Consider the following 27,482-nt stretch of genomic DNA (forward strand, 5'->3'; position numbering starts at 1 on the left):
GCAGACACACCAGGCCTTGTTTACACAGCTGTGATGAAGTTTAACCGTTCTGCAGTACATTTAGCTCTTTTTGTTTATTAAACTGGGTCCCACAACCAGTAAAAATGAGCATCAATAAATCTGTGGTGGCTATCAATATAAATTGATAATCAATATTATTTGATTAAAGACCAACCATTTCTCAAATCTTTCACTCTCACTAATGAGGCTGCGTGACAGCTACATCCATGGGAGAAGTATAAGAATTAAAAGGACACTGATGTTCACTGGTATCGGTTGCCTCATTATGTTCTGACTTAACAGAATTTAGTATTCCTAGATGAGTGTCATTGTGGATACTGAGCCAAAGAGCTGCGGTACTTCGAGGTACAAAGCGCCGTCAGTTTTCTCTAGTGAGGCTCAGCAAGAGAAGAGGCTTGGGAATCAGTACTCAAAAGTTTTAAGTATGTACCTTCAGTCAGGGGAAAAAGATGGATATCCGTTTCATATTTTTGGGGTAGTGGTTGAAAGGATTTTTAGGCATTCAGCAATTATTTCCATATCCATATAATCTTTCTAAGATATTTTTTATTTTAATTTTACTTTTTATATATAAAGGGATTAGGAAGGAGGTTAGACAAAGTACAGGCTTAATACTGATAGGAAAAAAAAAGTTTTGCAGTTTGTATTACTGTTAATGTGTAATTAACATTGATTTATGAGAAATTTAATTTAGGCAACTATAAACTGCCTCATGACTTTCTGCAGAGCAGATATGAACTTGCTCAACTGTAGATGGTCAACATTCACATCCTAAAATTTATTTTCGATCTGAACTAGTTTTTGTAAAAGCTGACTGTTGGATTTGTGTGTTGGTATGCAACCAGCATAGTTTTGTAGCAGTACAACTGAAGAAAGTGAGTGTTTCAAATCCTATTTTAGGTATCTTTTTACAGCGACCTCTGCTTCAGACCTTCTGTTTTTCATTTGTCTACTGGAACTCCAGAGATGACTTGCTCTGAATTCGCGTCTTGGATTCAGGTTTTTACCTTTGAACATATGACTTTCAGAGCCTTGACCCATATTGCCGCTGTTGCTGCTGGTAACACGGCTCATAGGCGACTGGAGGAAGCAGAAGGTGTGCATTTGCCTGGTGTTTCAACACGTAGATGCCGTTTGATTTAGGTGATGAGGTCGGACCGCTTACTTTAAACAGTTGTTATGGCTTACTTTAAAAATCGTCACAGGCACAACTACAGAGGCAGTGTAATTGAAAATCAGTGAATGCAAGTAACTTTATATTTAATGCTATTCTGTATTTTAACATTTCCATAATTTCGGACAGTGGAAGAGGAGTACTTCTGTTCTTTTAAAATAATGTGTTGAATTTCAGACTTTGCCTGAAAATGTTTTGGGTTACTATTCTAAAACTGAATTCTGTTATTCTATTTTAATATTTTATTAGAATTGGGAGTGACTATTTTAATCTAGAATTCAATTAAAAGGACACCTTTTGAGGTCTTCTGGTAATTTTGTGTGGAGGTATGGCACTATCTGAAGAGTATACGTGAGTGTAGGTTATAGTTTTTAATAGTTTGGGTTTTTTAGACTAATAAAATGTTAACAGTTTTCACTTTAAGTTTCATTTTATTGGATAGGACTGTAAATAGATATGTTACTGTAAAAATCAGATGTTTGTTTAGTGTATGCATTCAAAGCACGCCGTACATAATATTTAAATAATTTATGGGAAGTTTAGTTTGACAAGTAACTGGTCATTAAGGCAAGGAGACGTTTTGAGCAGGGTCATTTTCCCTGGAGCGCGCGAGGCTGCCGTCGGAGCTGTTGGTTATCTGTACAGCCCGAGATTCATTAGCTAATACAGATGGGATAACCCGCGTGTTGCGGAACCAGGAGAGCTCAGCCCAGCAAGCCTTTCAGCAACAAAGCAATAAAAGCATTCCTCTGTAACAGGCTCCAGCACTTATCTCTGTTCTCTGGTACTGTTTGTGCTGAACCAAAGCAGCTGCTACCCTGAGTTAAGCGAGAACAAACTCAACATGGCGTGAAATTACTGCACTTCCATTCACGTTCATTAGAGTTATACTGTTACCAGCTACAGGCATGACTGGTCTTTGCATGAATAATAACAAGAAATGCTACTTTGTGAGTTTTACCTTAAAACATTAACAAGACACAATGCAAACTTTGAAACCATGTGTATTATGGTCCATCTGAGAATACATATTACTGCATTTTTCTCGTCAATTGCTGGAATAATATTTATACTTACAAGATTTGGAAAAAGGCAGATAGGAAGTTTCTAAATGGAAACATGGTTAAAAGGTGGCTATTAAAAATAACTCCCAAAGGTCTTGAGCGTAGGTTCCCAAAGCTGTGTTGCTCCTGCTAGAACGTGCAACCTCCGAGATGTTTGTCACAAGGGAGGAGAACCAGGATCCAAATCCTTGAGTACCAAACAGATGACTCCCCCTTGCTCAATTAGAAATGAACAAGCAAGCAAGTGGAAACTTGTTTTGGTATTTATTCCTCTTCCAGCAGATCGGTTTCATCCTGATAGGTTGAATTTCAGAAACAACTCTGTCGCCTGCCTGAAATCCGGTGTCGTCTCGTTGGTGCCGCTGCAACAGCGAGACCTGAACATGGCTAAAAATCCGCTGTGTGTGTAGTTGTAGCGGGCCTGCTTTTCATCTCCGTGCACTCAAATCCATGTGCGTTCTGTCTAAAAAGCCTTCAGGACGTTAATGATAAGGAAACACCTGAAGAGCAGCGAGGACTCTAATCCACACTTTGTCAATCCAGCAGTGTAGAATTTTCCTCAGCAGGTTTTCTTATGGTCTTTTGATTCTTACTATAAACCCAAAACCAAAGCCAAACTGTTCTTGCTTTTTTTTTAATAATGCTGTTTTTAATGATTGATCAATTGCCTGTTGTTCAAGCACTTTTTCAATTTCTTGTATCCGTTTCACGTAGATATGTGAATTGCATTGCATGTCTGACCCGTTTATGAAATTTTAGTATGTCAAAAATACCAAAAATTTCAAAGCTGATTCTGATATGTTGAGTTATTTGCTTGTTAACATTTACAAAATGGGTTATTCTTCTATGACTAATCGGAATGGTGTCTTTCTGTTGTGATAGCACGCAAATTCAGAAGCTGATTGCTGTAGATACAGCCTGTATATACAACTAGGAGCTTAAAAAGCTTGTAAGCTTGTAAAGCTTGCAATCTTCAGCCCAAGAGGAAGAGTGTTTAACAAAACCACAAGCTATCTGCAACTTGTTGTATGGAAGTGGACTTCCTCGCGCTGTAAACAGCCAAGGTGATGCCCACGTTTCAGATGACAGATTTTTATCAATCGTGGAAGGCTGCATTACTTGTTTACGCGTCTGTCTGCAAAAGTGTTGGTGTTTGTGACTTCTGATTGTTTTAGATCTGTCCATTTCGGGTTCTAGTAAGCTTCTGTAATTTGAGGTAAAAAGCAAACAGAAAAAAACCTATTAAATCTGTGAAGCTGCAGCTAATTTCTTCAACAAAGTAAACCTACAAATTGCTATTGTTTTTTGGTTTATGCTCTTTTTGTGTTGTACAACCCCTGGACATGATCAATGAAGACTTTTTAGTCTTTCTTTAGAGAAAGGTATATATGTTTACTGCAGTAGTTTATTACAGATAATAGAAATGGTAGAAGTAGATGTGAACTCTCTCAAACAAGCTGTCTGGATCTTAAGCATTCTTTTATTCTGTCTTAAAGAAATTGAAACAGTTTTAGAGAATTACTTTGTTTACAGTGTAAAATAGCAATTGTGTCTATTTAAAGAAAATTCTTCTGTTGTAGTTACGTTTTTTAGATGTGTTTCTAAGGAAAAATAATGAAACAGACCCACATAATTAATTTTCTTCACCTTATTCAAAAAGTGTCATAGAGCATACTCTAAATATGCTATAATATAGCATAAAATAAATTTTGGAGGTTTTAGATTGAATATTTTTCATGGCCAAGATAGCTATTTAACTATTGTTTTAACTGTACTGTTAAATATAACGTACCTGAGGCAGGTGTTTGTGGTCTGCTTAGGTATTAACGGTCATTTGTGAGGAAATTTCATGTTGTGAAAGGTCTCGGGTCTTGCACCCGTATGATACTTTGGCGTATCATCATTGCAATCCACTAGTGGAATTTCTTCCATAGCTGTGAATATCCTCTTGATAGCAGTGTTTGGTTGTGTGTGCCAGTGGTCAGCAATAGTGTCAGAACTCCAAAGGCAAAAATTGGTAATTCAGTAGCATCTGCAGTATAATCAGTGAGGATTTTTATGAATAAAATTTTACAACTTTGTAGCAAGAATATATCTATTTAATTCCCAGGAAGCAGCAGCTTTTGAGTTTTCTCTTACAGGTTAGAGGTTTGGTGGCTTGCTTCTTTTTTTTTTTTAAGTTGGTAAAAGCTTGGCGGGGGCCAGAAATGCTGTCTCGTAAAGGGAGAAGGATACCAGTAATTAGCTGATCAGTGGTGCTTGACCTTGTGAGCAATGGGAGCTCTCAGCTCATGCCGGGATCAAGTTTATATGAATTTGTGAGCCACTGCCTGGTACCGGCCCTGCTGTGCGTCGTTCAGAATCTGCCTCTGCTATAATCCCAAAGCCAAGGGCCAGCCTGCAATGTCGCCTACTCATGATGAATAGTACCTTGTTTTTCAAATAGACTCATTGAGGTTAACCATCATCTGTGAATGAAGTTACTATACAGTGTGAGGGAGGATATTTCAGTCTGGCCCATGGTGGGCGCCGAGTTGCATTAACAGTGGATTTTCTGTAGCTCTTCCAGTTTTCATTCCCTTTCTTTCCAATTTAGGCTAGAGGCAAGAGGCAAAGGTCCCGGAGAAAACAGGAAACATATTGTGAATTACAAGACCTTTTCAGATTCTTTTCAGCTCTGTGTTTCCCACCATAGAAATAGTCTGATATCAACTTCCCCGAGTCCCCCTCCGCCCCTTACTTAAAATATAAATATGCGGTGGCTATTAACAAGTGTTGTAGCCGAGTTTGTTGGGATAGTTCCCCTTTGACTGCCAACCACTAGTATCAGTGGCTACTTCTGACTTTTTGGATTGATTGAATTGTTTTGTATTTTGAAGTCAGATGTGGTACTTGGAGATAAGGCAGATACTTGATTACCCCATTCTAATTTTTTATTTAGATGCTTAAACCAGCATGGACCTGAGACAAAAGAAGCCGCCTTCCGTGCCGTCTGTAGGAGAGTCACGTGATAGATAGAAAAGCCAGCAACTTTTTAAGGACAAATGTAGTCTTTGGGGTATGCAGCTGGATGCAGATTCTTATGTGGTTATGGCATTGCACTGAGAAGAAAGTTATTGTGGTCATCCCAATAAAAATATGCAGAAAAAAAATGAAGGTTTCCTAACAACTGAAGATCTAGAAACCCTGTTTTGTAGTGAGGTTTGAGAAGCCTCACCTTAAAAGCCGTGATTGGGAATTGAGGCACCATAACCTCCTTGCTCTAGTTCTATGGTTCTCGTTATAAAATTCTATTTTCAGAATCTAATTACTTTAAATTAAAATACTTGCCATTTGCAAAGCACCTTGTAGTTTCTGAACTACTATACTTGCATCCCATAAGCTCTATGGGAGAAAGGCAGGTATCACGCCTGTTTTACATTTGTGGAAACTTAGATACCACGTGCTGTTGCTTTTCCAGGTGTGAAGTGATTTAGTGATAGATGAAGTGATAGTCTTACACGTGCCAGTGTTCCGTCGGAATGGGATTATTCAATTTTTTGCCCTCTTAGGAGAGGAGGAAGAAAGCAGTAGACCCGACAAAATCAAACCTGCGTAACTGAGAAAATGTTTTAATAAGGTCTTTTTTGGGAGGTGAAGGAGATGTTTATCATCACGTCTGCTCAAGGTGTTGATCCGACTTTGAGCTACAGCGTATGCCCGTGGCAGGCAGTATATGCACTGATGTACACGTGTCCAGCCACTTAACAGCTACCGAGCTTGACTGGGTATGTGTGTATGTACTGTAATCAAAGAATGATCGCACTACATTCAATACAGAGTCTATAGTACAGTGCATAACGCCCTTTGCTTAATACTTTTTTCCCTAGAAGTGTCTTCACATTGTTTTGACTCACCGTCTAAGTTGAGAATGATAAGAACTCTAAAATATTCTTTTCTGATTTAGAAAAAATGTCTAACAGTAGTATGTGATGTTCTAAATCTTTTATTCTGTAGGTCAGTAACAGATCCACGAGATGGAAAGAGAGTTGCACTCAAAAAGATGCCCAACGTCTTCCAAAATTTGGTCTCTTGTAAAAGGGTCTTCCGGGAGTTGAAGATGTTGTGTTTTTTTAAGCATGACAATGTAAGTAAATTCAAAGTAATTTTGAAGTCTTTGATAAAGCCTAATTGTAAAATGGAGCTATCTATAACAGGAGTATTTTTTTCCTTTTAAGTTACAGAATATCTAAAATGCTTTAAAAGCTCTCTAATTTTACAGTTATCAGATTTCCTGGAAACTCAGATATTACTGTTGCAAACGCTATAAAAAATGAAATTATCAAGAATCTAAGGATATTGATAATTTCCCTTCCAAAATGCTTGCAAATAGACAGGCCATACACTTCCACCTAATCTTATTTTGGGCTTTAGATTAATGTCAGTCTGCACAAAGCTATGCCAGCTGGAGATGCTTTCTCTTCCAAGCTATTTCTTACTCCATCTTCCTCTCCCCTTTGTTGGAGTTTATTGGGCTCTCGGTTCTTCTAGCAGAGTGGTTGTGCAAGCACTCCCAAATCTGCTTTAGGTAAAATCAGCTAGGTTAAGTTAAAACATTTTAAGAAATTATTTGAATTGATGCCTATGGTTGTGTCTAAAGTGAATACAAAAGTACTTAGAGAAACTGTTCCACAAGTGCAGCTGTGGATGTGGTAACCTCTCCCATTGATGGGCAGTAATGAGCACCTTGGGAGTACTATCTTCTCCTAGCGGAATGGGATCAGGAAGCGGGTATCTGTTTCGGAACCTTATTTCATTGCTTTTCCTCCTGTTTTGAGGTTTATCTTTTTTTTTTTTTATCTGAGGGTATCATGTTCCAAGAAAGATTTTATTTGTGGTTAAGCACTGAATTCAGATAAGTGTTGTTAGTGGGACGCAGAAGAGGTGGGCTGCCTCGCAAGCTTGTAGCAGATTGCAGAGCCCCACCACCCCACTGTCACCAGTCCTTGGGAGATGGATTCTGGGACAAGATTTCTTTTGAACTGGTATCTTAAACTGCTCCTCACCAGGAGGTGAGAAGATTTTACTGAGGACTGTAAAATTAAACAAAAGCATCTCTGTAAGCAGTCAGAAGTTGAGCCTGATAAGCACTGAAGTTTGTGTGCTTCACCTAAATGTCATCGATATTCCTAGGACAGGAGCTAAAAGACTACAGCAAGGTAGTATTTTTTTCCTGTGAGAGGATGTAAATTCTGTGCTGCTGCTTTTCTACCTTTTTGCTTTGCACAGAGAGCTGAGCTTCTGATTCAGTATGTGAACAACTTTGTTTTTTGTAATTCCCCTGTGGAAGCAACATATCGCAGAACTCTTGAAGATGAAAGGCAGAACAAAGTGGAATATCTTTTGCTTTTGCATTTCTCTGCTAGAATGACTTCTTTCAAATATTTTATGGCTATATATATTTTTTAAATGAACCATTTTTAATTGGGTAGATGAACTTATGCTTTTAAGCTAGTACATGAACAGCTGGAAAAAGTTTCTTGAATTAAAAAAAAAAATGAGAGACCCTGAACGTACAGAATATCTGACTTGGTGGGCTATTAAATTTGCGTATCTAGTGAGACAGAATATTGGTCTGCCTGCGTGGGATAGAATGAAGTGAAGCTGTATAAGAAAGGTGCAGTCTGATTGTCTTCTTGAAAGGGATTTGGTTTTGTTTGACTGGGATAGGTCTTGATCTTGTGTGGTGTTTCCTAGGTACTCTCTGCCCTCGACATACTCCAGCCTCCACACATTGACTATTTTGAAGAAATGTATCCTAAATATAAAATAGAGCATCTTAATTGAGGTAGGTGTAATTTTCATTAGCTTAGAAACTGCAAGTAGTTGCTGGTATCTATGAAATAGAACTACAAAAACCTTGAGCCTGTATCTGTACATTTTTATTTAAAGAAGTGAATCCATACTATCAAGAGCTCTTAGTTATTGTTAACATTGGAGGTGAAGTGGTGCGGGATTGAACGTGAAGCTTTGAATATGGAGGAGCCAGTAGATGCAGGGCATTGTGGTATTTACCAACAGATCCTGCTGCTACTAATGGTGATTCCCCCAAAATATTTTCTTGAAAACTATATCCAGTAATTATCTTCCTCTCCGTTATTAGTACCTTAAAATACTTTCTGGTGTTTTCAGAGAGTGCTACCCTCACATGCTTTGAAACCATGACTTTTCATGGATGTTTCAGCAGAGCAGTTGGGTTGTGGCTTTTCCTTGTTCAGCCTCTATCTTGATCAAGAAAACAGATTTCACAGAAATATATGTGCTGTTTAATGTGTCACTGATGCAAAGGTACATGCTGTCTATGGGTAACTGTATTATAAAATTTAATTTTAGTACATAACTTGACATGAGAATGTCATGTTTTCTTCTGTATTTCCTTTTTCAGACTTTGTTTGGGTTATCTTCTGGTTTTGGGGTTGGGAATTTCTGCATTCTTAAATACTGAAAAGTAATTGGCTTGGGTAGGCTCTTACTGACTGTAGTTGGAAGCGAAGTTCTGTGACTGAAAGCACATTGTTTTAGTACTTACTCTAGTTTTTAAATTGCTAGAAATTACTCTAATGCAATGAGTTAAGTACAGATTTTCATGGTACAGAAAGTATCTAGAAATATCGTGAGATTTAGAACAAAAAATTATTTTAAATAGGGATAATTCTGTTCTCTGCAGAGACTTTACTAGCTACAGACCAGGAAGCATAATAAAGATTGTCTGCCTAGATTAATCCCACTGTCTGTTCTCTTCTTTATGCTATTTTAAAAATTTAACATGCTAAGATCCAGTTTTTGAGAAGTTTTTAGCTAATAAAAAATGCACTTGGTAATTAGCACTGAATGAGATTACTTGTTTATATTTTGTTTTTTATGTGTGTAGGAAAAAAGCTCTCCACCAGATTCCTGCCCATAATAGTTTTAAGATTATTTGCAGAGTTTTATGAACTGTTCAGATATTTTTACAACATGCTGTTAGTAACAAAATATCCTTTGTAGACTTCAGTAAAAGCGATATTTTAGAGAGCAGGTAATAAAATATCTTAACACATTGACATTTCCATTATCAAATTAGCATTTCAGTACAGGGATCTGCCATACAGCTGAGGTCAGCTAATAGACTTCTGCGTTTCCTATGGAAAGCCCCAAAAGCAAACACTGAAAATTAAACTCAGTGCTGAACTGTTGAAAGCAAACACTTGAATCATAGCATATTCAGTTATGTGTCACCTCATTATACTGCTGCTCCTTTTACAGCTTTGGTTGCCTTGCCTTTCAAGTTTATAATTCGCAACCAAATTGTGCAAATAACTTCCTCCCCAAACCAAAATTGTTACCAAAATTCTCTTTGTAAATCAGGTAGGACATAATGAAATGTCTGTTATAAGCTTAAGTAAGCTGCCAATCAATTTTCATCCAAGAATGTATGCATATACATTCAGGAACATATACAAAGTGTTCTTTGATTGAGGATTTGGGTTTATTTTCTGAAATTATCTAGTTTTCATACAATCGTAATTGGGACCTGAGAGCTTTTTCTGTTGCCTGGATGCGTAGTAATAGTTAGGTTAAAAAAAAAAAAACCAAACTCCCTGTCCCACAGATGTCCACATGCTGTGTTCTGCTTCTCCTACAAGTAGCTTTATTATGGTGGTGTCAGTCTTCAGTGGAGCTGCTTGAGGTTTGAGTGCACCAGCTTACTCGTATGGTTAGACTTTGGAAGGTTATTTTTTAATTACTGATAGGTTTTAGCTGCTTTTTTGTATGACCCACTTTATAAGACAATTAGTGGGTGGGTCATTCTTTATTTTTAGATAAACTGAACTTTGTGAAATATGGTTTGATCTATTTATAATACCTTGAATTGATTGGTGAAGAAAGCAGGTGTATTTTAAACTCGGTGATTTTAACCAAAGTACAGCATGATTTACCAGTTGGTTAAAAATATTGCAATACTATACTAGGGCTTTTTTGTATGAATGTTAGATAAAGCTCTTAAATTTTGCTTTGATATTTCTTTCATGTGAACAACATATGAGTAGTCTTCAAAAACTGGAGTTTGGTTATTTGCACTAGTTCAATGCCCTCATTTTATAACAAGTCATATGAGTTATAAATCAGATCTAGGTTAAGGATTACTCCTTCCGTGTAATTGTACAATCAAGAATATTTAAATGGGATAAGCTTATTTTCATGAGCTTAGCTACTGCCAAGTTTTGTATATAAACCCAGAAATATTAGTTTCCTTCATGGTTAACTGATTTTAAGTCATTCTGACTAGTATTTTATAGGGCTTTTTTTTTTTTTTTTAAATACATTTTAATTTCTTGACTCTAATATTGGTAATAGAAGACTATTTGCTTTGTAGTCGTCTTTCTCCTTTCTGTTGAAATAATTGCAGTAAGTGCACTTATGACCCTTAAATTCATTAGAAGAATGACTGAATAGGTGTTTCAATTGCTATGCACGTTTATAATTGCATGTGCTTCTGCTTACTGTAGTATAAGAGTTTATTTCAGATTCACTTTAAGAAGATCGGTTAACTCTATTCCATATCTGAGGGACGTAGTTGTAAAAACTTCTTTTGTTGATCCACTAGTGTCGTTCCTAAAGATATCGTAGTGACGTTCCATTTTTACAGTAAGGTATAATGATCAGTGATAAAAGTGTAAAGGGATGGAGTTGGTACTGCTTGATTTCCTTTATTCTTTCTAAGGAGTTGTAGTGCCCTTTTTGGGGAAAGAAAAAAAAATAGTAAAAGAATGACTAAGACGATATGAATGATGTGTTGCAAATGAACTGGTAGAGTTACTTTCAATTATTCAATGTCTCATAGGTACTAGCAAGAATTGCAAAGCATATTTTGTAAAGAGAACTCATTATAAAACTGACTTAAAATTTTGATGATTAATTAAAAGATTTCTTAGGAAACTGGTGATGAAAAAAGGAATTTTAATCTAGTGAGATTTTTGGTTTAGAATGCAAATTTGTTGCATACTGTTAGATTGAGATATAATTTGAATGCATAATGAGGTTTTAGATTGAAAATCTTTGTGAGCATTTCACAGCTTATACGGGTGTAGATATTTTTGCCAATATCACCTAGTGCAAAAATGAATAGATAATGGAGCATATAATATTCTGGGTGTCTGTCTTGAGAAAATAAATGAAAAAAAGGTTGTTAGTGAATTTTAGGTTTTATATGTTCGTCATTAAGTTCATCATTAAGCTGAAGTTCAAGGCTTATCCCTGCAGTCATCAACTTACCCTGGTGGAGCAGAGTGTAATCCCTGATACGCCGGCTTGGATGATATTTTGGTTCTGTTGTATGCCTGTGTTCCTGGGTGGACTGACCTAGCTTTAGAGCATATCACTTATAAAGGTAAATAGTGACCCACAGATTTTGCTAGAGCATCTAAAAAGCATTTCATTACAATTAACATATCTGGTAATTCTTGATTGAACTGATTCGGCAGTGTTAGGTTTACGGTTGGACTCGATGATCTTAAAGGTCTTTTCCAACCTAAATGACTCTATGATTTATAGCGCTCTTTTACAATTACAAAATCTTCTGCGATTTATTGTAATACTGAATTCTGCAACTGGAGATGCACAGACGTTCTCTTTTAAGAACTATCCTAAGTTTCTATAGTAACTTTTGGAAAACTTGTTTCATTATAGTGAATATTAGAAGCAGCTTAAAAGACGTCACTTTTGTCGGTCTTGTTATACTGACTTGGAAAGATGTTAATACTAGTAAAAGCAAAGGTGTGCAGCAATTCCTTCCCATTGATCTTATTAAGAGGTGAAAGAACTGTTTTCTGACAGATTACGCAGTAAATCCCTCATGTATGTAGGGTAGAGGAGGGTAGACAGGGAGAAGTTAAGATTCGGTTCCTCCAGCCAGTAGAAGGGACAACGACAACACCGTTGGGGCACCAAGTAGCGTCTGCTCAGGCTTTCTCTTCTTTCACAGTCTCCTTAGAAAGGGTTCCCTTCTTTAAGTACCCTTCTGCAACATCATAGCGGCAAGTTTCTCTGGGCCATCACACAAACAAATTGAACTGGGACCTCAGGGATTAAGAGGATTAGCACACTCCATAGAAAGCTACGGGTTGCCACTTTGCAGCTGGTAACACAACAGTTGATATTGTTGGGTCAGGCAGAATTGTGACTTAGATTCTCACTAGATATTCATGAGAACAGAATAGCTTGATGTACTTTCTACAGGTAACGAAAGCACGGTGGTGTTAGTGTCAAACCAGTAAACTGTATGAGAGAGTCCTAGATGTCCACTGGGATGAACCGTCTGCCAAAATGGCTCTGTTCTCTCTAAAACGTGAGGCTCTTCTGCCTTGGGTTAAAATTTTGCTTTATTCAGCAGTAAAGTTGTAATACCTTCGTTCCAGTATTTGCAAAATGTAGTTGGATAATATTGCCTGGAACTGAAAATGTTTTCCCTAGTATGCATTGATATGAAATTATTTCTATCGAGAAGATTGTGTACACATGGGAAAATACCAGGGAGGTTTTAAAGTTGAATATCACGTATTGTTAGCAGTCATCTTTCAAGCAGAATCTGCTGGCAGCATGTGCCTGGCTGTCAATGATTCAGTAAAAATAGACTGAAATCTTCCCCTTTGTCTTTTTAATTTTAAACCTTTTACAGGTACTCAATAAATTATCTTAATTCCTAACTTAAGGATTATGACTTGATTTTTGAACAACCTGAAATGACACTGTGAGAGAAGGTTTTAAAACGTTAACTTTGACTAGGAACTCTTCACACTGCGTGTTTGACATTTGGTGTTGCATTTTTTTAAAAAACTGTTGTAAAAGCTATTTGTAGAATAAATTATCAATAGTAGTTAGTAATTTATCCACAGATCTACTACTGATTAATCCACATTCCCCCTTGCACTGTTTTTGCTTTTTTCTACTCATGGAAGTATTTGATAATTTTACTATTATTAGTCTGTCCATAAGCACTGCAAAATATCAGAATAGTCATCTGCGACAAGCGCTTTGTAGCACAAACACATTTCCCAGTTGAATATCATATTCAGGTAACCTCAAGGCCAAATAATTAAATAACCAAGTGAAATTGTGAAACCAATGCTGAAGTAGTGGATTTTTTGCATTCTGCAGACTGCGTCCTGCCATACCTCTGGGGAATGGCTCACCGCTCCGTTTCAGACACGTGTTTTTCACTGACACCAGACAACCTGTATGTCTTACTCTTGCTAACCACAGCATACAGCCAAGAAAACTTGTCCCAGCAAGGCTATACACAATCTTGCAGGTGTGGTATGCCAGATGTATTTGTCTTTCCCAAAACAGAGCTTCCACAGCATTCAAGCTTTGTTTTACAGATACGTAGATACAATTATTTAGTTATGAAAAGTAGCGATTTTATTGTACATAATACAAAATATGGTGCTACTGAACTGCAGGTGATTAATACCAATGCCGTTAACTCAGAGCTGATTGACAGCGTGGTGCTTTTGTGGAAGGCTGGGAGCTCAGCTCCTGAGTTTTGAAACTGAGCAGGAGTGGAGAGGTGGGAGCTGCTGCTTCACTCGTTGTGCCCCAGCTCGGTTAGGCTGAAAGGCTGAATTTTCTCTGCGTTAGGAACTCCTCAAGAGCTTTGAAGCCCTTACCTTGCACAGAAGTAAGATTCAGATGGAATTTCAGTCTTTTCTTCCTGGTATGAAAAATTGTCCTTTTTATTTTTCCCCCCGACTCCAAAACCGTGTCCCTCCAAAAAGCTTCTGCTATTGCTTCTCTGTGGTCTTTGACACATGCCACAGATTGCCATTTCTACTTTGCATAATTAGAGGTGGCTTGATGGCAAATATATCGGTAATTTTACCTATAACAGAAAAGGCAGCAAATTTTAAACATAAAAAATAATTTAGACAGGCATTAGATCAAGTAAATTTTTTTGAATAATTGTTGCACTATTTTTACATGGACCAGGTCTTTTTTTTCATGTTTTGGGTATTGATACAAGACGAGGATGTTCTAGAAATATTTCTACTAGGAAGCTATAAAGTCTGCAAAGAGTTAGAAGAGATCAGAGGTGGCATCGCAAACTAAGCGTGATATGATCCTAATGTAAGAACAAGTATAACTAAAGTACACTAAAATAGCAGAAAACCCCTTGTCCCCGTTTTATAGAAAATCCTGAAATAGCTAAGAAAGAGTTTTGTTTTGTTTTTAAAAAAGCATGTTTCTTAGCGGATCATGCAAATAGACACCTCCACTCCACTGTTAGCATCCAGCTAATCCACTTACCCCCGAACTTGTTCAGAGAATGCCTCTCCCCAGAAAAACAGTCTATAGAATTGAGTTTTGAGGTATGCAGAGACCTAATAAAGAAGGATCCAAGTCATTCTGAGAATGCCACATCACAGAGTGTACTTCATTGCTTTTTAAAATTTGCCGGTCACTTTGTAAAATTTACCAACTCAGCAGGTCTCCCAGTCAACAGAGTAAGTGAAGTTCTTTTGTGCTCTGCATTTGCCTTGATAATTATTCTGAAGCCAATTGGTACATTTGTAGTTCTAATTTTATACAGCTACTTAACTAATTACTGCTGTCAGTAGCAATTTTTATCTGGTAGTAATGTTCAGCTTAGCTGCATGTTGCAGCTCCAGTGACCACTTCGTAGCCACCTTATTTTATGGTTCGACTTAAGAAAGAAAACTGCAGGTACCTGTTTGAATAGCTGATTGAAATCCCATAGGGCTTTTGTAGTTTGTTTTTGCTAAACATTTATAGTACTGGCCGGAGTAAAGTCATTGACCCACTTGGGTACCAGCTGTTTAAGAAGCTGCCACGTTTGTAAAAGGCAGGAACATCAAGCAAGCGCTGCTTTTGCTCTTGTTTAGAGACCCTCATTAAATTATCTAGAGACAATAATCAGATAGCTGCTGTTCAAGTTAATGGCACCTCTGAGCCCCTGTCAAGAGAGCTTTATTTAATGCGCAACAGACCTGGAGTGGTGCAGGTGCCATTTCAGGCCCTCATTTAATTTAAGCTGCTTTAGTTGGCATGGCAACTAGTTGAGACATCTGGGAGACATTATGCTTGGGATTGAGATTTAGGAGGATTTGTGGCATAGCAAAACAAAAATCTTATCATAATAAAGTGCAGAGTAATGCTTTTGGACTTTTTTTAATATTTTACATTAAAAATTAAATGTAAAGATTTGTTGCAGCCATAAGGTAAAAACCAAATTTTAAAAGGCTGGTATAAATATTTAAGAGGGCCTTTGCAAAAGGAAAAGAAAAATTAGAGGACTAGAATTTATGGTGCTGCAGCGTTGGGTTTTTTCTTTATGAATCCTTTATGAATGCAATTTTAATTTGGGGGTATTTGGTCAAAAAGTTGGCAATATTTAATTTATAAAATGAATTTTTGTGTGGTGTGCTGATGGCAGATGAGCAATTTGGCTGATAGGGATTTGGCCAGATAGGGTTTGCAGAGCAACAGATGGAAGGAGAACGTTGATTAGGTAGAGATGGAAGAAAATGTAAGTTTTCTCTAGGTTGTTGGAGGTGCAGCTTGACCTGTGCCAATTAAGTGGTGAGAATGATAAGAACAAGTAGAAATTTCTGCTGAAGCTGACTTGCTTGCTGTGTTACGGAGAGATAAATATCTTAACTGAAGTCAGGGTTTGCTCTTACATTTCAGACTTGATAAGTAGCAGAGCTGGTTATAAAGAGCACTGAACCGACCGATAGGCTCCTACAGGATAATGGTGAGATTTCAGAACAAACCAAACCAAACCCCTCAACGCTGACCTAGTTAGCTTTGCTTTCAGAGACAAGGCCAGGTCGGCACACTCGTAAAAATACCACCACGAGGTCGATGAGTTCATGAAGTTACCAGAGCTTGTGCATGGCAGACGCAGAGGATGAGTAGAACTGAAGCGTGTAACTCCCTCGTGCACAGCAAAGCCCCGTTTCTTCCTGCAGAGCGGAAAGCAAAGCCGCGCACGCTCCAGCGTTCAGGTAGCACCCGGTCGGAGGAGGGCAACTGAGCCCTTGCCGATTCGTACAGCTGATCAGTTTGTGTTTTTGGAAGGCTGAGAGCTGACGACCGCTTTACCTTGAACTGTGAATGAACCTGGTACGCGAGGGAGATACTAGATTGGGGCCCAGGAGATGCAGTTTTATTTCTAACTCTCTCCTTGATCTTTTGCACGACCTTGGCAGCGTGCACCACCTCTCTGCCGCGTTTTTGTCTGTTTTGAACGTTGCAGGGCTTGGTGTGACTCATAATGCTTCATGCCTAAGGCAGGGGGCTCAGTGAGACGTTTGGTACCTTGTTGAGTTAGAAATGGCTACCGTGTTTTACCTTCTTCAGCCACAAATGTAGTAATATCAGAGATCTTTGTTTCAAATGTGACTGCTAAAGGTAGCTTTTAAAGCAGTAGTGTTTCTTAATTATCAAGGTTACTTGTGGTAAAAGTTGAAAATTCTCAGTATTGCAAGTTCAATCCTTCTTGAAAGTTGAGGTGCTGTGGTTTTGCTTTAAACTCTGTTCTGAACCACAGCTCCAAAATCAAAACTTAATTTACCAGGGTTGCTCGTGAACGAAGCGGGGTACGGCAGAGGCAGCTTCTCTGCAGCTGGACAGGCTCTTCATCGCTGGCCACAGCTAAAGCTGGCTGTCGCTAACTGCCCGGTACAGCTCGTAGGCAGCGTATGTCTGTAGTGTCCCGAGTATTTATCGTAATGATTTTTGCATGTGTTTTATGACTGTAACATATTCAGGAAACTGACGCTATGATATTGCTTTTGTGGGTTAAGATATGCTGCTTGTGTCTTCCATATTTCTCTATTTTTGTAACATTATATTTTTAGTATTTTTAGTGCTTCCTGAATAAACACAACACCCTTCTTAATCCACACCTTACCTCGGCATAAGCCACAGCATATACAACTCTTTGTATCTTCAAGTATTTGTGTAAATTATCAGTGAGCATGACCGTTGCTGTGTTCTGCATGTCCGTGAGTACATGAAGTAGTGGTTTCGGTTTGGTTTTGGGCTTGTTTTTTTTTTTTTTTTTTCCTCCAGATAGAAGTTTGGTTGTTTTTTTTTTTTCTTCTTCTTCTTCTGTTATAACTCAGAAGAGGTTTTATGACTGGGATTTGTATGCATGTGTATATGATGCCTGAGAAGGTAAAGTGTTGGGTACTGGGTAGATTTAGGGAAGGGTATGTATTTTTAAAAGTCTGCATTACTGATCGTGTAGCAACCTGCAAGGTACTGCTGATAACCGACTTTCACAGGCTTGCGCTTGCCAGTTTGTCTTGGCTAAACCACGTTGATGTATGTCCACTATGAAGACGCTACTTTAGTTGTTTGTAATTTGTGGCTTACCAATCTTATGGAAAAATTTAAAGGTTTCAAGATGCCATTAATTATATAAAAATTTTATTTTGTTTTCTGAGTTGTAATTTGACTTTGGAATGATTTTGTAACAGCTACCTTAATGCAAACGCTACTTTATTGAGTAATCTGTTTTCTTTCACAACTCTTCTTTTATTTTCATTCCTGTAAGAATCTGGAGACTTGACCTATGAAGAAGCTTTATTCTTTTTTACTCGATAGCTCTGACCTGTAAGAGCTCAAATTCCTAGGAGTTAGAGCAAATGTTTCAAGAAATTATGTGCTGGATTTTCTGCTTTTGCCTTAACTAATAAATTGAAGATATGTTGTCACTGAATTGATGCAGAGTGACCTCCATAAGATTATCGTCTCTCCTCAGCCACTCAGCTCGGATCATGTCAAAGTTTTTCTTTACCAGATTTTAAGAGGTAATTTTTCTTCTTTTAAATTTAATGAAAATTATGTAGTAGTAGTATTTTTTTTTCCTGTTTCTTAATGTTTATTCTCGAGGCATCCTCATCTTGAATAAGTTCCCTGTGGAAACTTGTTCTTTTTATATCATATTGTGAATGAAGAGCAAGCATGAATTACTCTAGTTGTAAGAATATGGCAGCCCTGCTGCCTTCCATCAGAGTCATGGGTAAAGATGGCAAGACTTACGCTTCAGCTGCAAAGGCTTTTCCAGTGACCTGTGAGAGTCTTACGGTGGGCGGGTGTGTTTTAACAGTCCTCCAGTGCTTTTTGAATCAAGGTACAGAAAGGACACTGAGACTGAGCCAAATTGGTAAACAGATGTAAGCATACCCACGTAAGGTATTCTGGAGAACAGGCAAGTTTAAATTGTTATGGAACAGTCCATTAAAGTTTCATTTTTAGCTAAAACAGTTTACCATAATAGTAATTTTAAACTTGATTTATTTTTTTTAGTCCATTTGGAAACTTTTATCCAAGAAATGAGATTATTGTGCTTGTCTTCTGAACATCTGATCAGTGTTAGTCTGATTGCTTTTCCATTGGCTTTATTTGAGTATTTTCACTGGAATAAGCTGAAAGTTAAACAGTCAGTTTTCTCTGGTGGTAAATAAATAGTAGATCGTATTCATAAAGAGCAGAGCAAAGAAATCTAAATTATATCCAGAATTAATATGGGCTATTCCAGGTACCTGTCGTGCCAGAGAAAAGATTTATACTCCTAAAGGACAAAAGGCATTTGTGCTTGTGTGATTACTGAATTCGATGACTGGGGGAACACTCAAAACTCTGATTTTTGTCAAATGGCAATGCAAAACTGTTAGTTGAAGTTTGTTCAAGAGTTACTTGAATTCCCATTCCATTTGCCCAGGCATTTGGCCTGAGAGCTTAGTCTTCCCCAGTTTAATGCTATTCTTTATTTTTGCTCTATCTGACCCCACTTGAATTATGGCCATTTTTCCATTTTCCATGCTTTGTCTACTCCTGTAGGTCATGTGCATAAACAACGTCATGTTGGTATACTTTATTCCACTGTACTTTTTAGTGAGGTGCTTTCTGCATTACTTTCATTTTCTTAAAAAGATCAGAATTACAGCTTCAGGGACAGCAAAAGCACACAGAAGCATAGGTTATCTTTTTTTCCTAACCACCTAAATGTTAGGACATCCGATCGCAGCCATTGGGGCTGTTTCTAAGTTCATTAGTTCTAGCTTTGAATTTTTGCACTAATAAAGCTAAGAAAAAGGCCTAGGCTTTACTGTAATTTGGGCCTGTATTCTCTTAGCCTTGTTTTACCTTATCTGCTGCTGGCTTATGAGGTTTTGGTTTGAAAAAAAGTGATTTTCTAAAAAAAAAATTAAAAAAAAAATGCAAATCAGCTTGGGTTTAATCTGAGTTTATTTCTGAAGTGCAGCTGTTACCTAGGAAATTGTTAAGTCAAATTTTAGTGCTGCAGAAGTTAAAATTGTTACTGGGAAACAGAGCAGTAAGAGGGATATGTCAATATTCCACTGTTGGGATTTGCAGAGTATTCATGTCATAACCAGGGAGATGATGGTTTGCTTTGGTTTGGTTTTTTAAAAAAAAAAAAGACGACTACGGAAATTACTTGCTCTGTCTACTTTGTATACTCCAAAAGTTTTATCCTTTCATTGACTGACTGAGTGTCTACTAGAGACTGGAAGCTAGAATCGTGTAAAACATGAGCCAATGGCAAAGTCTTTGCTGATCAGGAGTTGCAAGACCTTCCAGGAAAATGTTGTCAGCCTTAAACTTCTTTTAAAAGGAAAAAAGGTATTTATTTTAATTTCGTTTAATATTTCAGGTCTGAAATATCTACATTCTGCTGGCATTTTACATCGAGACATTAAACCAGGGAACCTACTTGTGAACAGCAACTGTGTTCTTAAGGTGCTACTTAAGTTTATTGAAAATGTACATATGTGTATGCTGTTCATGATCAATCGGTTGTTGTTTTTTTAAAGAAAAACGTTTGATATGAACACTTTTCCTGAAAGTCATTTCAAAAGAAAAAAATCTCACGGATTCTTTAAAAATTGTAAATGAAACAAGCATCTTCCTTTCCCCTTTTCCCCCTACCTCTCCCTAAAACTATGAGAGCAAGACAGAACTGATTCTTGTGGTTGGCTTGTGCCCTCAGCAGCCGAGAAAGGTGCGCAGTTTCTTCAGGTATTGCACCGTTGGCGTTCGGCGTGCAAGTCAAAGTAAAGGCGATACAGAATGCCCAAGACTCTTCCATTGACTCCTCAGGCATATGAAATTTTGGAGGGCTTAGGCATGTTGTAGAGCTACGCCAAATGGAAAAAAAATTAAGTTTTGTTCACACTGATTTGCTAAGCATTCTAATTGTGAAAGTTTTGGTCTGTTTTCTTAACCCTTCCGGTTCAAGAAATTTTTAAAAATTCTCAAAGCCAAAGTGAGTAGAAGGCTGAATCTTTCTGTAACATTTTGAGGTGTATCATGAACAAAAGAAATTTGGTTTGGGATGAAATATTCTGTACCCAGAGGTTGGCAGTATGTACTTTTTTTTTAGTGCAAAGTTTTTTCATCTTTTAGATTATAAATATTGTAATGCCAACTAAAAATGCACTGTGATTTCAAATACAATTGTAGAAAGTTTAAATGGATATGGAATAAAGTAGCATAATTTCTTCCTATTCCCCTTTCCCTTTGCTTATGCAGTTATGGCAGATTATCTGATTTATTTAAATGCTGGTTTGGAATTTCCTGCTTCATTACCAGAAGGTTACCTATTTGAAATGCATTAAGTGTTTTGGTTATTTTAATTTTTTTATTTACCTTCTCAATTTAGATTTGTGATTTTGGATTGGCCAGGGTGGAAGAATTAGATGAATCTCGTCACATGACTCAGGAAGTTGTCACTCAGTATTACCGAGCTCCAGAAATCCTGATGGGCAGCCGTCACTACAGCAATGCTATTGACATCTGGTCTGTAGGCTGCATCTTTGCAGAATTACTTGGGCGAAGAATATTGTTTCAGGCACAGAGTCCCATACAGCAGGTATAATTAAATTTCCCTTTAAAATTTTTTTCTACTGCATAATTTCATGGAATCAGTTATACCGATGCATTTTGAACCTCAAACTTGCTTTTGTTTTGCTTGGATTACACACAGGCAAAAAAACCAAGCTACTCTGAAACACTGAAATTATAGCTTCCAGACAGTATTAAAAGCAGCGGTTATTAACATGAGCTTTTGAAATGTGTATTTTTTTGTAATCCCCTGTAATCTGCTGCAGTAGCAAGCCTGCTGCAGCATTTTATTGAGATAAGGTAAAGGTGATATAACCGGGATCAAGCTTTTTGTAACAACTAATATGAGAAAGTAGTAAGTTTTCTGTCAAGATATAACTGGAGATGCAGTACTGGCACTTGAACTACTTAAACTGCCAACTAGTAGTGTTGCTCAGACTGCTTCATTTTAGTAACAGTCGAGTGTGTAAGACGGTATTGAATATTTTTTTTTTCTGTTGTATAGCTGTGGCTAGGTATAAAAACATGAGATGCACCAGAATACTTTGTCACCATTCCAACAGTAAGCGAGCTAATATCGTGCACATGTATCTCTAATAATCTTGAATGCTATTTTTACAGTAGATAGGAAATAATGTCTGCAGCAAGATATTAGGGATGGATGCATTTATACTTCTATCTAAGAGACAGAACAAGATGTGCTGACATAAAAATGTTTATCTTCAGTGTTGCTAGTTTTCATCTATAGATGAGAAACTAAAAGCGTTAAAATTGTAAGATTACATATATTGATTGACAAGAAGTAAAAACACATTCCAAACTTTTGTTAAAGGTGACATTCCAAACTCTATACTTTTCTTGTTTGTTTATGCACATAGCATTTTCACGGGTTTGAGAGACATCCGCATTAGCGTCCTGTTTTCAACATTTGTATGTTTAAGATGTTGTTGTGTATATATTTTTTTTCAATGCTGTGTCCTGCCTGGTGGTACCTGTCGCGTCACCGCAGTAGTGTTCCCAAGGAAGGACTTGCTAGTCACTCCAGACAGCACTGATACCCTGTATGATCCCAAAAAGTAGACCTCCTCCCAAAACGCACCTCTCTCTCACCCTTGTGAAGAGACTGCAGAGGAGAAAAGCAGTAATGTCATCGGAACGACTAGTTAAATTGACAGCTATTCTGTTGCAGTCTCAAAAAATTTTTAAGATCTCCTGTTTTTCTAATCTTTGATCTGTTGCTACGCTGAAGCTAAACATATCTGTGATTTAATAGCCTTGGCTAGCCTTCTTGAAATACCAAGGGCAAAGACTTTCATCAGATAACTCCAGCATGGCATTATGGGGTGGGGTTTTTTGGGTGGTGTTCGCTTTATTTGATTGAAAAGTTGTATCAAGTTACGTAAGAGTTCCCAGATCTTTTATAATCCCTGTGCAGTAGCATGGTTGGAGAAGTCATCACCGTGTTATGTTCTGAGACATTCACTGCTGTTCAAAGGTGGGTAGAGCCTATAGAAGTGCCTTGGGCCAGTCAACGCTGTGGTCTTTCCTCCCGTCTGTGCTGTGCCCCTTAGTGTAGACCGTACACTAAAAATATACAAAATCCCATCCACCCGGTGGAGTTAACCAGGACAGCAACAAGTCTCTGATGTCAGGAGAGCCATCATCAGGCTGAAGTCTTCCTGGTAGAAAAACCAGGGAAGAGATCGTTTTAAAACTGACCGTACGGGAATTTGTAACTCAAATCTGTGATGAAGAAAGTGAAGAAAGCTTTACATTATAAACCAGATTGGAACTGGTAATTCTGGTATTTTAAGCTTTGGATAGTATCATGTTGAAAGTGATGAATATATCTAAGTTGCTTACTCAAGTTACAATAGCTAACTTTTGATAAGGATTTTGTGGGATGTCTTACAAAAGTAAGAAATGAGATAATCTATACGGAGACATAGACAATCAGAAACACTGTCAAATATAGTATTTCCTAACACCTCGTATTTTTGCTTTTTACTGATACTATTCAGAATAGTTAGCATTTTTGTATGATATGATCTTTCTATTTTTGTTTAAAAATGCATTTTAAAAGGTGCAAATACACGTTATTTTTAGCTATATGTCCAGAAACATTTAATACACCCAATTTTATCTTTTAGTGCATCTGTGGTGCAGGAAGGGTGAACTCCGACTTTCTGGCTCTCTGTGGGAGCAAATGCCTTTCTCTGCTTGCTTTAAAGCCCAGTCTGCACACAGTTTTATAACAGGCAGATTACAGAGTGCTAAGTTTTACCCACCTTCCTCAGTTAGCCAGTTCCTCTAGTCTGGTTTTGCTGATTATTATTTAATCTTCATTAAAGATAGCTGGTCACATGCCTGAGACAGTAAGCAGAATCCATTCGGAAGGATCAGAGTGTTGGGAAGAAAGGAGAATCGGGCAGGAGCTGCCAGCCCAGCGTAGCCATGTCCCGTCAGCTGTAGCACGTACGCGAAGCTGCGCTTCTGGCGTTGCAGAACGTCAGCACGCCTGTACGCAGGGAGGAGAGGCTTGCTGATTCACACATCGATTTCCCAACCGCGGGTACGCTTGTTGCTGGATACCGGGGTTGTATTTCTGACTCCAGCGATGTTTACTCGAGCCATGAGCGCACGCCGGCAGGGTGTACCGCCTGTAGAGCCAGGCCGTGGGTGCGGAGGACCTGCCACCGCACTTCCCACAGCTCGGGGGGGAGGTGTGCTTTGGAGCGGGCCTGGCCGGGTTGCGCAGGCTGGATGCCCGCTGGCAGATGAAGTGTCTTTAGATGTTCTCGTGAAATGCATCCCCCCGTTAGTCTTAGCTAAAAGGAGCCCAGTGCCCGTGGCAGCAGCTGAGAAGTTAGCTTTGAAAGTGCACTTCTTCTGACCGAAAATAATAATGTAGATTCATTGTATGTACCCGAAAGACTTGAAATTCATGCAGCTGAGGTCAGTTGAATTCAGAATTAATGTTTTGTAATATTGTTTTCTATTTTTACACTAAAATTTCAAAATCTATTTTGTAATACTTCAGAAAAATATGTTTAGTGACTGATGACACGCATCTAGATAAATGAGATCAGACCTCTTAGCCAAACTCTTCTGTGAGTGTACTGGAAATGCATGGGCTAGGACAAGAGAATTTATATCTTGAGAGATGTTAAACATGAACTTTCAGGAGATCATTATGAAAATTGTTTCCAGTGTTTTTTCTTGTACCCATTAGAATAAAGTGTGTGTATTTATATCCGTATCTATATATATAGATATAAACATATATTAACGTATCATTGCTGTGTGCTTCAGCAGTAGTTGGCTGAAAAATACAGGTGTTTATCCAGTCTGCATTCCCTGATACGCTGGTATAATTTATTGTGTTACTTTTTCTATTTTGTAAACACATTGATCTTTTATTATGTCAGCTCCATGTGTCTCTTTCTCAATTATATATTTTCCACATCTAAAACCCTCCAGGTTTAGGAATTTTTTTCCTGTCTAGTTTTCCATCTCCTCACAAGCCTAGGTACTTTGCTGTCCCTCCTCCGTGAGGTTGTGCTAGCACTGGCCACGCGGTGCCAGGGCAAATGGGAGGACACGTGCTCGGTACCACGTTACGACGTTGCACGTACCTCGAGGCACTGGGCAGAGCAGTGCGTCTGCTGGAGAGTGGGGCAAAGATGGAGAGAACACACCAGTTGGAGAGTCACACGGTTTGGTGTGTAAGCAGCAATCCCATTTCCCAGTCTTATTCCAGCATCGGGGTGATTTTCGTGCATCCAAGGCCTGTCTAATGATGATAATGGGTTTATTCCCGGAGGAGAGCTCTGCAGTTGCTCGTTAGCACGGGTGGATGGCGGTGACAAGGGAACACTTGGAACCAGGGTGCTGATCTCACCGCTGACAAGACTGGGGGTTTTTTATTGACTTATACAGGGGTTTTTTTGTTTGTTTTTATTCACTGCAGGAGTATATGCACACACGTTTGTAGAAGTAAGGTGAAAGTTTGTTGCTGTCCAAAATGACAAAGGTGAAGGAAATGTCATTTCATTTACAGTTGAGACCAGTTTTAAATGCAGCATCATCTTTGCCCTTTTTTAGGTAGCTTTTGTTTTCCCTATAACCAGCACCGCTCCTTTTCCTTCCTCTGGTGCTGGACAGTTTGTTTGTTTTTTTTTTTTTAGAAAACTCATTTTTCTCATCTATTGGAATTTTTTATATAGTATGTTTGTACTGTAGTTCTGAGGGGTTTTTTTCCCATTTTCTATAGTTTTATTCCTGTTGACGGCAAAATACTTTGTGTCAAGTGGTAGTTGACCTGTTTTTTGGGGGTAATTTTGTGTGGTATATCGGTATGCAATGCTGACATTCAGTTGAGAATATCTGAGGTTTAGAATGAGTAACACACCATTAACAGTACTTAACAATTTTCTTAATGATGTAAAATTGACTTTTAAATTGCAATAAAATGTTTTACTAAACCTGTAAACAAAAAAAGCTCCCAAACTTGAAAATCGGCCTCTGTTAGGGCTTTTTCAGTGAAATGACAAGTGGTTTTATTTGCTATCTGCTAAATGCATATGTTAATATTTGTAATTAACTCTCTGTAAAATAGTGGTTTTGAACTGATTCATACCTTAAATGTAATTTGCATTACTTCAAGTATCTCCTATCATAGTGAAATACATTAATATATGTCTAAGATGTCAAATGTATATGTTCTATACCTACAGCTGGATTTGATCACAGACCTGTTGGGAACGCCGTCGCTGGAAGCAATGAGGACGGCTTGTGAAGGCGCCAAGGCACATATACTCAGGGGTCCTCATAAACAGGTATAGCTGGAGGTCGCTGGCCTGCTTGTCCGCTTGGCCAAGGCAATCCTTCAAGCAGAGCTCCTCAGTTAGGATTGCCTCTGTGCAGGATACTGCTGCTGCAGCATCGCAGCGTTTCACATCTTGATTAAATTCTCATGGCATGCGTGTTCATAAATACTTTGTTTGGGTATTTAATCTCAGACCTGTAAACCAGGTTAAGTTGATGCAAGGTGGTTGTGGTGTAGCAGTGGCGTGGGTTAATGGTGTAGGTATTCAAACTGCTGTTGAGCCAAGGTGGTTTTTCACTAGGAAAGTGCGTTTCTGGCTTCTGCCTTGTATGTATTGTTTGACTTGATGATACAGGTGAAAGTCTCTTTTGAAGCAACGGTGTTGTGATAGCTGTTTTGAATGAAGATGTTAAATTTAAGCAATAATATTGGCAAGAGACATAAATAAAAATTGACAGGATAGTTCAGAAGGCCCCGGAGGGACTCCCGTACTGACAGGATCAAGAGTGTTAGCAGTGGAAATCGCCCGTTGCCCAGATCTGTACACAGAACAGGCCCGCAGCTCGTCACCGAAGGGGCCCTCGCACATCTGTGCGGTGACCCGAGCTCTTTGGGAAAGGCTTAACAAGGTATTGAAGACAGAGATACAACATTCAACGTAACAGAAGTAAAAGTTACTTAAAAAAAACAAAACAAAACAAAAAAACCCAAAAAAAACCCCAAAAAACCCAACAAAACCAAACCAGAGAAAAAAGGCAGGATGATGTCATTACGCTGACGGGACAATAAAAAGGGCAAATGAAATATACTGTTAATAGATACAAAGAAATGCTTATGCAGGGATCAGCAGTGCAGTAATAAAGCAGTATGTCCATCCAATGTGGTCGTTATGATCGTTAGATAGTAAAAGTTAACAAAATTAATAACCTGTACATGTTAATACATCAGATCTTTCCAGTAGTTAAGTTTTCATCTTTATTTTCTGCATGTTGAATTTCTCAAATGTCTACTCACCACAATAGTAGTTACCATAGAAATGAGCATTGAATATATATGCTGCTATATTATTAACATGTGGCAGTTCTGCCTCCTTGGCACTTTTGATTCACTACATCAAGTTGTCTCTATTCCATTTTATGACAGGTTTTTTTTCCTTTTAACATTAATAATAGGAGGATTTCCGTTCGACTTTCTCTACCAGTTTTAAAACAAATGAAGTCTATTTTTTTTGCTATCACGTGCTAGAAGAGTTGTAACTTTTAGGCATATAGTCCTGCACTTTCAAGGTCTGAGATGTTTTTTAAAAAAAAAAGTTGTATAGTGATTGAAGCTGGGAGAATATATATATATACACACATATATACACACACACACACACACACATATATAAATATGCAGCAGTATACAAATGCATCCGGATACTTTATAGAATACATTGTTTTTAAATTCTGATAATTGATAATCGCTTGACATTTCCAAA

General features: G+C 38.0%; 1 protein-coding gene across 5 annotated transcripts in view; it reads left to right on the forward strand.

Moving 5' to 3' along the window:
- The window catches only part of NLK (nemo like kinase), a 65,477-nt gene that overhangs the window by 28,060 nt on the left and 9,935 nt on the right, over positions 1-27,482 (forward strand). For all 5 annotated transcript variants that reach the window (XM_087752397.1, XM_087752399.1, XM_087752400.1 and 2 more), the window contains 6 exons: positions 6,256-6,385; positions 7,996-8,051; positions 18,010-18,116; positions 19,985-20,070; positions 20,993-21,202; positions 25,911-26,012. In XM_087752397.1, the coding sequence (XP_087608523.1) occupies positions 6,256-6,385; positions 7,996-8,051; positions 18,010-18,116; positions 19,985-20,070; positions 20,993-21,202; positions 25,911-26,012 (691 nt within the window). The remainder of the gene's footprint in view (positions 1-6,255; positions 6,386-7,995; positions 8,052-18,009; positions 18,117-19,984; positions 20,071-20,992; positions 21,203-25,910; positions 26,013-27,482) is intronic.

This window comes from Nipponia nippon, unplaced genomic scaffold, assembly GCF_047370975.1.
Source record: "Nipponia nippon isolate SJK-2023a ecotype South Korea unplaced genomic scaffold, ASM4737097v1 scaffold_15, whole genome shotgun sequence".
NCBI classification, from domain to species: Eukaryota; Metazoa; Chordata; class Aves; order Pelecaniformes; family Threskiornithidae; genus Nipponia; species Nipponia nippon.